Source organism: Ruditapes philippinarum, unplaced genomic scaffold (assembly GCF_026571515.1).
Source record: "Ruditapes philippinarum isolate M1 unplaced genomic scaffold, ASM2657151v2 ctg27_1_1_1_1, whole genome shotgun sequence".
Lineage (NCBI taxonomy): Eukaryota > Metazoa > Mollusca > Bivalvia > Venerida > Veneridae > Ruditapes > Ruditapes philippinarum.
In genome coordinates, this window is record NW_026864520.1 from 382,299 (window position 1) to 397,473 (window position 15,175).

General features: G+C 33.3%; 2 protein-coding genes across 2 annotated transcripts in view; one reads left to right on the top strand and one right to left on the bottom strand.

The window, feature by feature from the left end:
• LOC132725919 (kidney mitochondrial carrier protein 1-like) overlaps positions 1–15,175 on the top strand; it is a 263,207-nt gene that overhangs the window by 72,309 nt on the left and 175,723 nt on the right. The window lies entirely within an intron of this gene.
• On the bottom strand, positions 3,922–14,172 carry LOC132725899 (multiple epidermal growth factor-like domains protein 6). Its single transcript, XM_060711091.1, has 8 exons — positions 14,067–14,172; positions 13,487–13,559; positions 12,882–13,022; positions 10,781–10,996; positions 10,042–10,122; positions 6,816–6,983; positions 5,973–6,092; positions 3,922–4,100 (listed from the first exon to the last, which is right to left on the bottom strand). Exons 1-8 carry the CDS (start codon positions 14,082–14,084, stop codon positions 3,922–3,924), a joined length of 996 nt encoding a protein of 331 aa, XP_060567074.1. The 5' UTR covers positions 14,085–14,172.

A 15,175-nucleotide genomic window follows, 5' to 3' on the forward strand; every position in this document is an offset into this window, starting at 1 on the left:
ACACGAGATAAATAAAAACACACACATGTCACATTTGTGCCACCGTATCTTTCAACATTTTAACAGGCACATTTATTTACTGAAATGTGTTATTTAAATTTTCCAGGATTTATAAGACTATCATATTTCTATAAAATGTGAAAATAAAAAAACGGAAAAATGATGCAATTAACTAAAACAATGGAGTTAATGAAAGGTGTACATTCTTTTAAAATAACTGGAAATGCGAGAGAAAAAAAAATATTTTGAGCTTATTACTTGATACAAAAAAGAATTATTTGATGAAAGTTCTTCACTAACTGATCAAGATCATTTCAAATTCCCATCGATTTTACTGTAATTCAGGGCACATGTCTTGCGTCTATTTTGTACCTTGACTTATGTTTACCATTGGCTTTGACTACAGTTTATCATTTAAAACGTCATGAAAGTTCATTTTTATTGATTGACCTTTTATGACCCCAAAGTGCGTCCCTTGTCTGATGTTAAAAAATGCACATGTACCTGTTTAACGCACTTTGGGATCAAAATTGCACCCCAAAGTGCGTAACGCACTCTGGGGTCGGACCGCAAAGTACGTAACGCACTTTAGGGTCGGACCCCAAAGTGCGTTTGACCCCAAAGTGCGGTGTTACATGGCTTGGTGCAAATATCAACGTCAATTTGGCTATTGATGACAAACTTCATAGGATGCACATTTCTGCAAAAATATTACACGTCAATTTACACACATGCTGCTTCAGGTGCAAGTTCAGTGATTGTTGCATTGTTAAGTATAATCGGGACAAATTGTTTGCACATCAACTGTCATGTCCGGTATTTCGTTGTTGGTCTAGGTATGGTTTTTTCTCTAGAGATTGCCAATGTGTTATCTGCTGTTGTCCTTGACAACCTGGCAACATCACGTTTACCAAATTCCATGGCAAAACATCTAGATTTCGCCATGGGTGAGAAAAGAGAATTTACGTCACGTGATCACTGCTGGTTACAATAACAAAAACATTTTAAGTGCTGTGGTGTCAATGATTTAACAGACTGGTGTTATCACAAAAAGAACACGACAGAATGTGAATTATCAACTAAAGTATTAGATAGTTGTAAATGTGATTCAGGTAAATTAAAAAGACGTAATAAATGTACTTCATTTTACAACGAAACAATATACGAAGCTTCTTGTATCAAAAGTGTAACTCACAAAATTTCAGTCATAAATAGAGTGATAATAGCTATGGATTCTTCATTTTGTGTCATGCAATGTATTTCTTAAATTGTTGTAAACTGTATTTTGACAAGGCTTAATTCTCAATCAGTTGTTGATATATACAAAACCAAATCACCAGAACACGAATCTCAGTTGTGATAAATGTGACAATAGATAAATATTTAGCAGAAAAATATCTAACCCAATCGGAACATTCTCGGCTATAATTCATAATAACCTCGGAAACAATACGGTTTGACAGTAGATCTACCACGTGGTTTCAGATGTAAACAGAAACAGAGAATGTTATCTTCGATAATGAAAAACGAATATAAATATTTGACATCTTAAGGGAAATATAGTTTATTTCGGTACAACTATGATTGGAAATATGTCTGACAACCATTTTTAATTCAAATATGCCCATTGATGAACAATTGTAAACAAATCCGACTTAATGTCAACAGATTGGCATTTTGTACTTAACCATAGTAAGAAGTATAGAAATAATGTTTTGTTTACTGTCATATCTTTGAAGGTGGACTTTTACTTGATATATTGGTATAAATATAGTCTTTAACTCCTAGTATTAAATTGCTTGTTTACATGTTAGGTTTCTCCGAAATACCGTATCCGTTCTGTGTATTCATACTTCCTTATCCGAAGACTGACGGAAATGGCCGAAAAGTTGAGATTGTATCTAACCAAGGGAACATGATTGACATTCAGGATCAGATGGCATAGTCACTGGGAGGAACTTTTGGGCTTTGCATGTTTGCTGAGGAGCTCCGAAAAAGACCAGCGTTTGAATCTCATGTTCTGATTTGTGATGATGTTATATATATATATATATATATATATATATACAGCATTACTCAAATAAAACAATGACATATACGCTTGGATAAATTCAAGATTGGACGCAAGTTACGTAAATGTCATTATGTTGTTTGTTATTTTGTTATATATATTATCTGGACAGTGCACGTTTTATGCTCACCAATTTTGAAGTTAGCTTCGAACAGGATGCATATTTTTATCAACTATGTCAAAGCTGTAAGTGTAGAGATATTGCAATATGTCTCGTATTAAGCATAGAATGTTACTCATCAAAGCAACAGTGTTAATAGAGGGCAAACTAAGTATGAAATTAATTTGTTATGTAATGCCGATAATATTATGATTTCATCATTTGGCACTTTATACATAGAGATTAGAAGTTTTTAAAGATTTGATATATTTTGGGTATATTTAATAGGTCCATCAGCTACACACATGTGTTTAAACATTTATATGTCAATGTATTTTTAATAAAAAGAGAGAAAAAGGCATTATTACTGGCCAATTAAGTGTGTGAAGATATGTATTTGGTATCGTACTTTTAAGTTCCCATCTTAAGTTATAAATCAGATAATTAAATTGACTTTACAAGGATATGCAAGCTGATGTGACATACGCATGACAAAATCACCGACAGCCTTCTGAAAAGGAAAGACATACTGCACGTAAATCACGTGCAATATCGGGCAAATCTACTTCTCTAGTTTATTGATAAAAATCTGGAAACAAAGTGATCCCATTAAACAACATAATTTCAGATATATGTTATTACAGTTTGTTTATTTACAAAATGCAATACACTGTGAAGTAACATTAACATCAAAGAAGATACACAATTGTATAAATGTTTCACATATAAATGCATGAAATGATTTTATAAATATTAAATTTTTAACGTATAAATAAAGTATTTGCAAATACTGGTGGATTTATTTTATTTACATTAGACTGTTCAACAAACATCAAATAGCTTGCTCATTACCTACTACCTCTCGCATATTATAAAATTGTGTACCTGATGATGATTACAGAGTTGATCATAATAAAGATGACAAGCTCGAAAAACAACAACAACAATAAATAAAGGAAAACCTTTCTTAAAAATACTTGTGACTTTCTACTCAGTCATTTTTTTATATTTGATTGAAATTATACATGAATATTGTATATGATTATGTTTGATTGAAAGAAAACAGTGTTAATAATTTTAAACTCAAAATAAGTAAATTCACATGTAATGCAAAATGTATATGATGATGATGATTATGATGATGATGATGAATCAAATACCGGTAATGATGATGATGGTGATGATGATGATGAATAAAATACTGGTATACATGTATATTTAAATGTTATTATCATTCGGTATTTTCTGATAACTTCCTATTTGTTGACGGCTAAAGTACAGAAGATCATCAGAAATCTCCGGCAATTATTTGCAGTAGTATTATTACCCAAGTTATGGATGAGAACAGTCCTAAACTAGAGACTCCCGAATCTGAAATGAATAAATAAATAAAGCATGATATTCTGTCATGTATCAGAATAATACAGAAAAAATATATAGGAGCAAAGCAAATAGAAAAGGCGTCCGTGGCCAGTGGTTAAGGTCTTTGGCCTAAAAGCACTTGCCCTCTCACCGCTGTAATTCGAGCATGGCCAGCGTCTCCGATTATTTTATGTGAGAGAGCTACCCAACTATCTTATGGAAGGTCGGTGGTTCTGCTCAGGTATCTGCCTTTTTCATGGCAAGCACTACAGTATGGTATGAAAAAAGTTTTTACTATGTACTATGCTGACATGATAAGTACAAACTAACATTTTCGGAAATGTTATAATTTCAATGCTTGTTAATGTGATTATATGTAGATATTACATTAATTCCATAATGATTCGCATGCATTCGGCTTCGTTTTACCTCTCTGTAAAATAACACTAGTTTGTTGCGACTTGTCACAATTGCCGAATTGTGTCGAGTATAAACGAGCTCTTGAGGGCTCAAATATCTTAAGTTGCATGTACCGGAAAGAGTTATATACACGTAATATGATAGTTTCTGAGTTTAGTAATTAAAAAATCATGAACCATGTCTTGTACTCGATCATCATTAGTACATACATGCATTATGCCGTGACAAGATTCCAACCCATGCATCTTATATTCTTCCAGTCTTTTTTATAAATCTTAGCTATATGGAATTCATTTCAACAAAAAAAACACATAAGTGTAAAGTGCTTTAAATTAATAATTTAAGTGGATCACCAAAACTCATGCATTTATTTGCTCTTAAAACATGCATATAAAGTTGAAAACTTTCTCTGTTCTACAAAAAAATGTTACAATAAAAAGTGTAAAAACATGCAAGAATACCTTTATCTTGAATATCTGTTTGATAAAAAGCAATATACATACGTTTATCGTAAGGAAACAATTGAGTTTTCCTATGACTAAATAAATCCAATGTTTTTGCTAGTAACGGTGACATTGAATAACTTTTACACGTGCATTAGGCCGGTATTCCATCTATACGGGAACGTTTAGCGTAAACGTGAAGCGCGTACGTGAAAAATCAAACAAACAATTTTCTATTGTATGTATTCCTTATCGGCGTGAGCATGAATTAAATGACGCTTTTGTATTGACATATTTTCTTTCCAACAAATGTTTCCACGTTATCCGGATGAATGGAATAGTGAGAGCGTGAAAACTCAAGCCTCACGCTCACGCAAAACGTTCACGTCGCGCTCCCGTATGAATGGAATACCGGCCTTAAGATCCAAAAGGCTAAAAGCATTATAGTTGAATGTTTTATATAGATCAGCTGGGTCACTTAAAACAGAAAGATATGCAAAAGAAAAAAAACACACACACTCAGAAGTAAATTGAAAACCGTATGTTTGAAGCAATCTTTGCCCGATTTGATAAAGCATTGCAGGGATTTTCTATTTTTGGTCATTTTACACATTCAATTAGAATAATTATTTGGGAAAAACTTTGAAGCGATCGAAAGATCTGAAATTTTGCACACAAGCTTTTGGTATGGTATAGACCTAGATCAAATGGAACATTAATTTTGAAAATTACTTCCAGTCCCATCATGTCAAAAAACATCAATATGGAGTCAGTCCCTTTGAGCAAAATACACATTTTTTTGGCATATCTGCATACAAAATATCTTGGTCATTTACAAATATACAAAGAATGGTCAAGATATCACAAAAACATACAAAGAATAGCATTTTGATCATTTATATTAATAAAAATGAGTAAATAAAAAATACTGTTCAAACCACATTTATTAACAATATTTCCAAGAAAATAAGTGTTCGAGAGGTAAAAAAATTTAAGAATGAACAGCATTAGTAATAATTTCAACTCTCAATTACATAGCATGATACACAATCAGAAAACCTTCAGACAAGGATGATTTCATCTTATCTTTCATTAAGGTTTCAAAAAAGCTCTGATCAATATTATTTAAGAGGTCTATAATTGTAAACAATCTCCTCGATTTTATTTTAGTTTGTACTGTTTGAACATTTTTCAGCCAGTACATGTTTTGTAAAAAGTCTCCATCAGTATAATAAACACATTATTACAATAGAAAACCAACTTTAATAATATATAAAGATTATTTTAAAGCGTCCTTCAAGTTATATCTTCTGTTGGAAAAAAACAACAACAATAAAATTATTCTGTTTCAGTAATTTTAGCTTGGAAAAAAGTGCATCATGTGACTGTTAAGTCTTCTTTAAAACAACGTCCCAAGAGTTTTCTATAACGCGTCGGTATATTTACTTATTTAAATATAGAGAGCGGTAAATTAGAGGTATCGAGAGTTTTCCTTAAATCATTGGTAAATTGCATTTTCGACCATTTGGCAATTTTACTGAAAATGACATATTTAACTCTTTAAGGAATGACATACCTTGCATGCATATCCCGCTTGATGAACCAGGACATTTTACACATAAGAAACTTTCACATTCGCTGAAGTGTGTACAATTTTCACCGATTTTATACCGCTCAAATCCATCGTCAACTTTATCTGAAAATGTTAATATGTAAATGAAAAATTTCATTTTAGTTGCTTCTCCGGCAGCAAGCAGTTAAAACTTTGCAATTCACTATTACGTTCAAACTTTTTACATTTTCTGATCATTATTGTTTACTTTTTACCAGTTCATCTTTTTGTAATAGAAACGCTTAATTGTGTCAATTATAAATAAATAAATAAATAAATAAATAAATAAAATGTTTTTTTTATATATGATATCACAGAAATATATTCTTTATCATTGATTGGGTTTTACGTTGCACCAACAGTATAGGTAATATGGCGACATTCCAGCTTTTCTGCTTTTCTGGTGGAAGAAGACCTCATGTGCTTTTCCGTGCATTATTTTTGGCACGAAAACGCACGTGAGTAGAACCACCGAAAGCTAGCTTGATAGCTTCCCTAACTATATATCCTTTCATTAGAGGACAGAAAAGAGCAAGTGTTTCTTTTTCCCAAGACTTAAGCATAACTCCTCGTCCACAAAACAATGATTTGAATACATAATCAAAGGCAAAGTGAATAAAACTTATATGTACATGTCGAGAGAAACAAAATGAAGAGGCACATCATGTAAATCACATAGATATCACAAAGTAAAATATATGTCAGAGAGTGATCTAGTCCGGTGTAAAATGTAATGACGAACTTTCATCTATAAGATATGTGATTTGATCTAAATATCAATTGTTAAATCTGTGGCTTTAAACTTACTAAGGCAAAGATGGTACCCATTTACATATCTATGGTCGTGGGATGGAGGGCACGAGCAAATATTGTTCCTGCACGTGGGCACATTGTTTGAAGTGTCGTCTGATATCGTCTTAGTATCGAACGAAATAACACACTGTGGTAACCACTGACAACTTTCACCCCATCTCGCTGAAAGAGAAAAAAAATTGATTAACTGCAGATGGCGAGTGAAAGATATCTGCACTCCGGTAACCTACAAAAGTAAAAATTAAAACTCGAAGTTGACTTCATTAAATTTGAGAATTCAAAACTTAATTTTCAGCCAAATATTCAAATTCTTTTTTTGAATATGTAATAAAATAAATTTTCACTATAACACATTCAATGTATATATGTCTATATGTCAGTCCTAGTGCACTTACAGAAACGACTACTTGAGGATAAAGAAAGCAATGTTTCAATGATGTTAACTTGCTGGCATATTGTTAACTTTTTTTCTGAGGACGACATGGAATGCGTTGTGCTTTCGTCAGAAAGAACATCCAAACACTTAGGCTCGGCTATCTGATTTCACCCTTCGTACAAATACACAGTATATAAACCATTTGAACCCCAACCGGATCTTGTGAGAAGATGTCAGAGTCAGCCATGTTCTGACGCTTAACTTGTTTGATATATTAGTATTTATATTGATACTTATGAACGTTAGGTTAATAAATCTATATTTACATCGTAGAAGAGAAACTTTATTCAGTGTTTTAGTTATGCAAAATATAAATGTTAGCATCAAAGCTATAAAATAATCGAAACTCACGAACTGCTTTCAGGTGATCAACACTGAACACTAGCAAGAATCCGTCTTATTTCGAGGTTTATTTAGTTAAACATTGAGTTGTTATATCGAACTACTAAAATAATCAATAACAAACGAAAATTTAGTCATCTGCAAAAAATATTGCTGCATTTTGAACATTAAATTAAGAGTTTAACCACGGAGGTCAATTCTGTAAACTGAACGTTACTTGCTGGTGATTGTGAACCCTACTTGTGAGTTTACGAATTTTATCTGTACCCTGACTTGTGAGTATTTTAAAAGATTTAATAGAGAGAACTTTAATTATTTAACGTATTTATTTGTTTATTGAAGGCAAATTGGAAGAATTCAGTTGTCTTCATTGCCCCCTTTCTATTAAAAAAAATCGGAAACACTATTGTTCATAATTTCGACATCAGAGCAAAAGCTCACTGTTTGACAACAATAACAGAAACATTAAAATCATACTCAAAAGAATTTATAATTATTCCAAAAGAACTGAAAAAATTAAAAAGGACTTAAAAAGCAAATGATATTACAAAAACAGTCAAAATTTCAAGACAAGAAGAACTTGAATCAAGAAATGTCAAAAAATCAAAACGTCTGTTAAAGATGTTCACATATCGACAAAAGATACGTTTTCAGTACAAATGACGAAGAGTTTAAGTTTTAACTTTTGACAACTTATTTCAAAGATCCCACATTTATGGTTTTTTATTCACACGAAAGCTACTGTCAAGACCCTCAACTTCAAATGATTCACCCAAATCCATCTGAAATACATGTTTATGGCAATTTATAGAAAGGAACTGAATTTTTTTATATATCTTTTGACGTAAAATAACTTATAATAGCCAATGATAAACTTTTTAAGTTATGTGAAAAGAAAACTAACAAGCTATCTTAGACACTGGCAAGCCTGTAAACTATATAAAAAATAAGTGGAAATAAACTTGCAAGAGTGAAAACTACCTTTTAGACATTTATAAACAATATGCAGGTAACTCCTTAAAATGATTCCTTAAGAGTAATCCTAGTCGTGCATGTCAGAAAAAAGAAAACCAAGGCATTTATGAGAATATAAAACGTGTTTAAAAAAGCATATTATAATCATTGGTATGTGTAAAAGCTTTCAACATGTTGAAATATTAGTAAGTAATCTGCCAAAAAATCCTGTAATGATCTTTCGAGGAGGATGGATTGATATGTGACGTTATACAACGGTCACGTCAAAAACCAACAACAATGCCGTTAAACTTAATAGTAGTAACGTTTATAGTACTTATAGTTGTATCTTAGCCTTATATCTTTTCAAAGAAAAATGAATGGTAAATGAAGATAAGATTTGTTGGTTGATAATTCCTGTCAAGAAATAATTTTCTTCCTAATTCGTATTATCAGCTACTTCATGCTGGTATATCCACGGAAAGTGAAAACATGATGAAGGTCCATTCATGTGCAGTATTGGTTACTTATATAGAACTAAAAAGTGTATCATGTTCTTGTGACACAATAACTTCATATTCTGCAAAACGTAATTTGGAACATAGGACAAAAACAATAAAAATCATTAAAAGTTACTCGCAAGTTATGGTTCAGTAAAAACACAAGTAGGGTACAGATCATTAAAATTGTTTTAACAAGACGGATACATTTATCAGAATGTTCGCCTCTATTATTTACTACGTTTTTATCAATATTCAAAGATATCTACACAAGTGCCTTGCGGTAACACGGTAACACGGGGTAACACGGGGTAAGACAATAAAGTTAAGATTCAGATATCAGTTAAAGTGAAATAAAACAATTTTAGGCATAAATTTGCTTGTGTAATCGGCGTGTGTTGACATAAACAAAACACGAAGCGAAGAGCACAGCGTTTAATGCGCATAAATATAAAGACGCTGGTTATAGATGTATCTATAAGCAAAGAAAAAATATTTCTTAATATGATTCAAATGTTTGTATACCGTCACAGATTTTATGCAAGCCGTCTTAAAAAGTTTTATGGGTCACCCCGCCTGTTTGTACGGAACTGATGTTGAGAGCTTCTCACAAGATCCGGTTGGGGTACAAATCGTTTATATACTGTGAAATAGATAACCACGTACTGCTATAAATTTTGAATTACTTTTATAAATAGTCGATGCTATAAGCAATAATATGTGATCCATATAATGTACCCACAGCACTATCATGTGTATTTGGGAACTATATGCAATTTGATAAATAATAACCAAAAGGCCTGACAGGAAATGACGTCAAATGACGTGATCGAATGGAGACAATTCTATCCTCTATAAAGCAGAGAGTGGTTCCTGAGTTTACATCCATGTTTACAATTAAGATTACACTATGGGAGGATACTAGTACTTATAAAAGATTTAAGTATTTTTCTTATCGCCGGGAATGCAGTAAGAATATTAAACTCACGTGCTCTGCAAGTGGTGTAAGATTCGGATGTGTCGGCGACATATCCAGATCGACAGTCACAAGTTCCGTCACATTCCCCGCCTGAAAACGAAAATTGAATAACCCTAACACCAAGAATATGTGTTTTACAATTTGAAATAAGGTATAATCATGCAGATTTATGCTATTTTTCATGATAATTTTCAAAATGTTTTTAAAAGTATAATATTTTGAAGAAACAAAAGGAAGCAATTTACACATTATCAATAACACTTACAACCCACTTAACTTACAAAAAATGTAAAAATATGCATACAATAGCCATTACTGCGTAAGTAACGAAGTAGAAATGTAGGTATAAATACTGAAAAATCAGTGTTTAATCGCAAAAGCATCCTAAAATTTAAGAACATTTTATCTCAAGTTTGATTTTCTTATTCATATTTTTACTCATCTGAAGGCGTGCAGCTTAAACACAACAAATATTCAATTTCACGCTAATATTCATGAAAACATTTAAATTGTATTTAAAAATTTGAACAAAGAAAGTAACTTTCACATTGCATACGGCACTGACAATCCATGTACGTTAGAATTGCAATAGAAATATGGTTTTATAAACGGCAAAATCATTCATTAATTGCACAAAACATATTGATAAAATACACACTGAACAATGAATTGTTCAAGCCCCCTTTTTAGCAAATGATAATAAATTTGCATGAGTAACAATAAATGAAATAAACGTTCAAAGTTATACCCGAATCAAGAAGCGGTTGAAGACATTGCAAGTTATACTGCCCTCCGCAAGACTCTTTCAGTATTTTGTAAGTCCTCAAAACCCATGCTTTCGCCGTCGAATGGTAATCGTACCACGTGGTGCAAGCACAACGACCAGTTGTTGTGTCACATATTTGGTTAGCCTCATTACAGTAATACCCCGTCCGACATGGCTCATTAAAACTGCTTAATATCTCTATATAAAAAAATCTACGTTTACTTTCGACTCAAAACAAATATAAAATGAATAACTTAAATATATTCTCTGTGCCAAAATATTAAAGCAATTACGACATTGTTTGATAAAGTGACAATTAATATGAATTGATCTACACTGGGCACATTTTGCACGAGTATTTTAAAATATCGATAAAATATTAGCTATATGTCATTCGAATATTCAATAGAACAAGTTCAAAGGTCAGCTGCCATATATGTATACAATGACTACATTCACACCAGTAGTGTATCTATAATGATAAGTGAACTTAATTAGCAAACCCCAGAAAAGAGGCGCTACATCAGCTCTACAAAATCCAACACAATCTTGTGAGGGTCGACCATCACCACCTGACACCAACTAGAAACCTGAACTACTTAATTCCATATTCAAGGACACAATATCACTCCTATTAATTATCCCCCAGATGTAATCATCTGTGGAATGGTCTCCTGTGTCCTTACAAGCTAGTCCAAGTTAAGACCTCTTTACAGGGCAGCTGCATCCTTTTTAACAGTTCTAAGCCAGCTTTGATTTTAACTTTTATCTCAGTCTTGTAGTTCTTTTTAACTTGCTTTTACCTTGTGTCTATAAATTTGCACTTAACATATTTGTTTTTAACAGCTATTCCCAGACAACGCGCCTGCTTAGTGTAATCGATTACGATTTTGAAGCAGTATGATGTAGATGTAAATGTATTCTTATTACAAAATATTTCTTGAAAAAACAATGTCACACTTATCAATACCATCCGGATATGATTCTTTTGTTGTGTATTTTCAAGTATGCTACTAAATGAATTATACGTTTAATAAGGGTTCCTCCGCTCGTTAAGACACTGAATGCTATGGTGGCTGATTTGTGCCATTCGTGTTTTCGCCCCGCGACCCCGCCAAGCGAAAAGTCGAAAATTAACAAGTTAAAATGGCGGGGGGGGGGGGGACAGCGAAAACACGCTAATTAGCGAGGGCACGGGGCGAAGTTTAATAAATAAAACTTCGCCGCGCGGGGGCGCGGGGCGAATTTTAAGAAATAAAACGGCGGGGGCGCGGAGCGAAAACACGCTTATTAGCGGGGTCGCGGGGCGAAGTTTAATCAATAAAACTTCGCCGAGCGCCCCCGCTAATTAGCATGTTTTCGTCCCGCGACCCCACCAAGCGAAAAGTCGATAATTAACATGTTAAATGGCGGGGCGCGGAGCGAAAACACGCTAATTAGCGAGGGCGCGAGGCGAAGTTTAATAAATAAAACTTCGCCCCGCGGGGCCGCGGTGCGAGATTTAAGATATAAAACGGCGGGGTCGCGGGACGAAAACACGATAATTATCTGGGGCGCGGGGCGAAGTTTAATAAAAAAAAACTTAGCCGCGCGCCCCCGCATATTAGCGTGTTTTCGTCCCGCGAGCCCGCCAAGCGAAAAGTCGATAACTAACATGTTAAAATGGCGGGGGCGCCGAGCGAAAACACACTAATTAGCGAGGGCGCTAATAAGCGTGTTTTCGCTCCGCGCCCCCGCCGTTTTATTTCTTTAATCTCTCTCGCGCCCCCGCGCGGCGAAGTTTTATTTATCAAACTTCGCCCCGCGCCCTCGCTAATTAGCGTGTTTTCGCTGCGCGACCCCGCCATTTTAACTTGTTAATTTTCGACTTTTCGCTTGGCGGGGTCGCGGGGCTAAAATACGAATGGCACAATTCAGCCACCATAAAATGCAGCTGTCGAATACGGACCCTGCAAAACGCACTAGTTGGTTAGACATAAATTATTCAACCCTTTTATCTCTATTTTATCTCAAATTAACGGAAACATTCCATATAGTGGAATGAGTCAAAATTGTGCAGAATAAAGTATACATAAATTCATACTGTTACATCCAGTTCCAGTTTCGTTTCCATATCCAGATTGACACGTGCAACTTCCGGTGACGCAATCAAATATTCGGGTGCACTCGGAATTTCCAAGGTCGCTACAATCACTGTTAGCCATACACGGATCCCCCAGGGATACTGCAAAAGTATTGGCCACACAAAATGTTATTAATGAACGAAACGTGTTTACCTCATCTTTCGATAAAGACTTGATTCAGTTAGCTTTAATTATCATTCTAACGATGCTGAAGAAATCAAACATGTCCAATGAAAGTTTGGTTTTCTTTTGTAAAAAAACATTAACATTCTATCACAAAACATATTCCTTATCTGAATACTTAGGAGCGAAACAATTAAATATTTAGACTACATTATATTATACGAAAATCAAATACATGTATGACTTGTTATCCTTTATTTGACGCTTCGCATCTTTTAATTTACATGTGATGATATTGTACAAAAATTGTAAAATAAAGTACATTTGTATCTTTAAAATTAATAATTTTTTTTTTATTTTCTCCAACTTCCAATTGCAATAAAACGAGAAAAATTCATTATAAACTGTAAATGTCATACTTTATATTACTAATTTAACAAACCTCCATAAACAGGTGATGGTATGCACGACAGGAAAATGAAAACGAGGCTTAGATAATGGGTTGGAATCGACCGCTATAAAGAAAGAGGTAATGTTATAAAAAAGGTTGAATGGTAAAAGTTACAGGCTTCAAATAAATAATACCACAAAAATAATTGGGTTTTACGTCAAACCAACAAAGTTTACGCCATATGGCGACGTTCCAGATTTACTGGTAGAGGAAGACCACAGGTGCCCTTCCGTGCATTATATCAGGCGCAAAGGGGCACCTAAGTAGAACCACCAACGGTCCGTAAGCTCGCTGGATAGCTTCCACATATGAAATAATCCAAAGCTCCTGATAGAAGAAGTCAAAGACCTTAACTATTCGGCCATGGACGCAGTGCCCCTCCCCAAATGTAAGCATCAGGTTATCATTGCCATATTTTGAACAAAATACGAGTGACAGTATAATCATCATGTAAACACACGATTGTTTGAACCTTACCATATTAATATCATTTGATAAAACCTCAAAAAAGTAAAGTAAAAATAAAAAAATAAAATATTAACTCATAAATGTAGGCGTGAAATTTACTTACTTTTGGTAAGTATTCCATTAATTAACTAAAGTTGAATTTGCCATGTTATTCTGTTATAAATATGATTCCATACTTGTTAACGATGCGATTTAAAACAAACCATATACGTTTATCGTTCAAAATAGATTATAAGATAAACTGCCATTGTTTTAAGGACAATTACACACAATGCCGTTAACGTATACCTTTTTGATTTGTTTTTGCAATTATATTTCATTGTATTGACTTATCTATTTATTTAATAGGGCATGTGTTTAGATTAATAAGTTTAAACTAACAATTTTGATATTTGCGAATCTTTCTTTTTGGTACATTTTTCCTCTCTTTTTTACCTTTTCAATAAAATGTGTATTCGTAGCATTCATAATTTAGACTTCACATAATTTGTAAATCGTTATATAAAGTGTAACTATTTTTAAATTTTCATTACATATTTACCATGTTCAGTCGACAATATATAATAGCATTTGTCCATGGACCCGATTTTTATCAATTAATCCATTCGATTTACAGCTAAAAATAAATTCGGAACGAAGAATTCCTTCCCATTTCTATTAAAGTCATATATTTGTTTCGCCTTATGTCTTATTAATGAATGAGAACATGAACAAATTCAACATCTCAGCCGCTGGGAAGAAAACAAAAAAACTTAAATTCGGTAAGTTATTTCTTACATTTGTATCTTCTACAGGGAATTACTAACTATTTTGTAGTACCCTGTGGGTTATGTTTGTATTTTATTGTTGCACATGAATTCGAAATGTATAAATAGGTGACCTGAACATTGTGTAAGCCCGAAAATCTATGAATAGAAGCAGTTTTAGTAGCGAGTCTGAAACTAAACCAAACGGTCAGTCGTGTCGCGCTATGGTTAAATATAAAGAACTGGAAAATTTTGCAGGAAATGAAATGCACACATATTCAACAATAGGTTGCACTCTATAAATTTATCGAAAAAATGAAGTAGGTCATTTTTATGAATTGTTATATCATAGTATTATAATTTTGAAATTGTTTTTTCCGTAGGTTCTTTCCGGCAAAATAGCTCCTTTCTTTTCCACGGCTGACATATTTTATCGTGAATATTTAAATCGACTCTGATTTCTGAA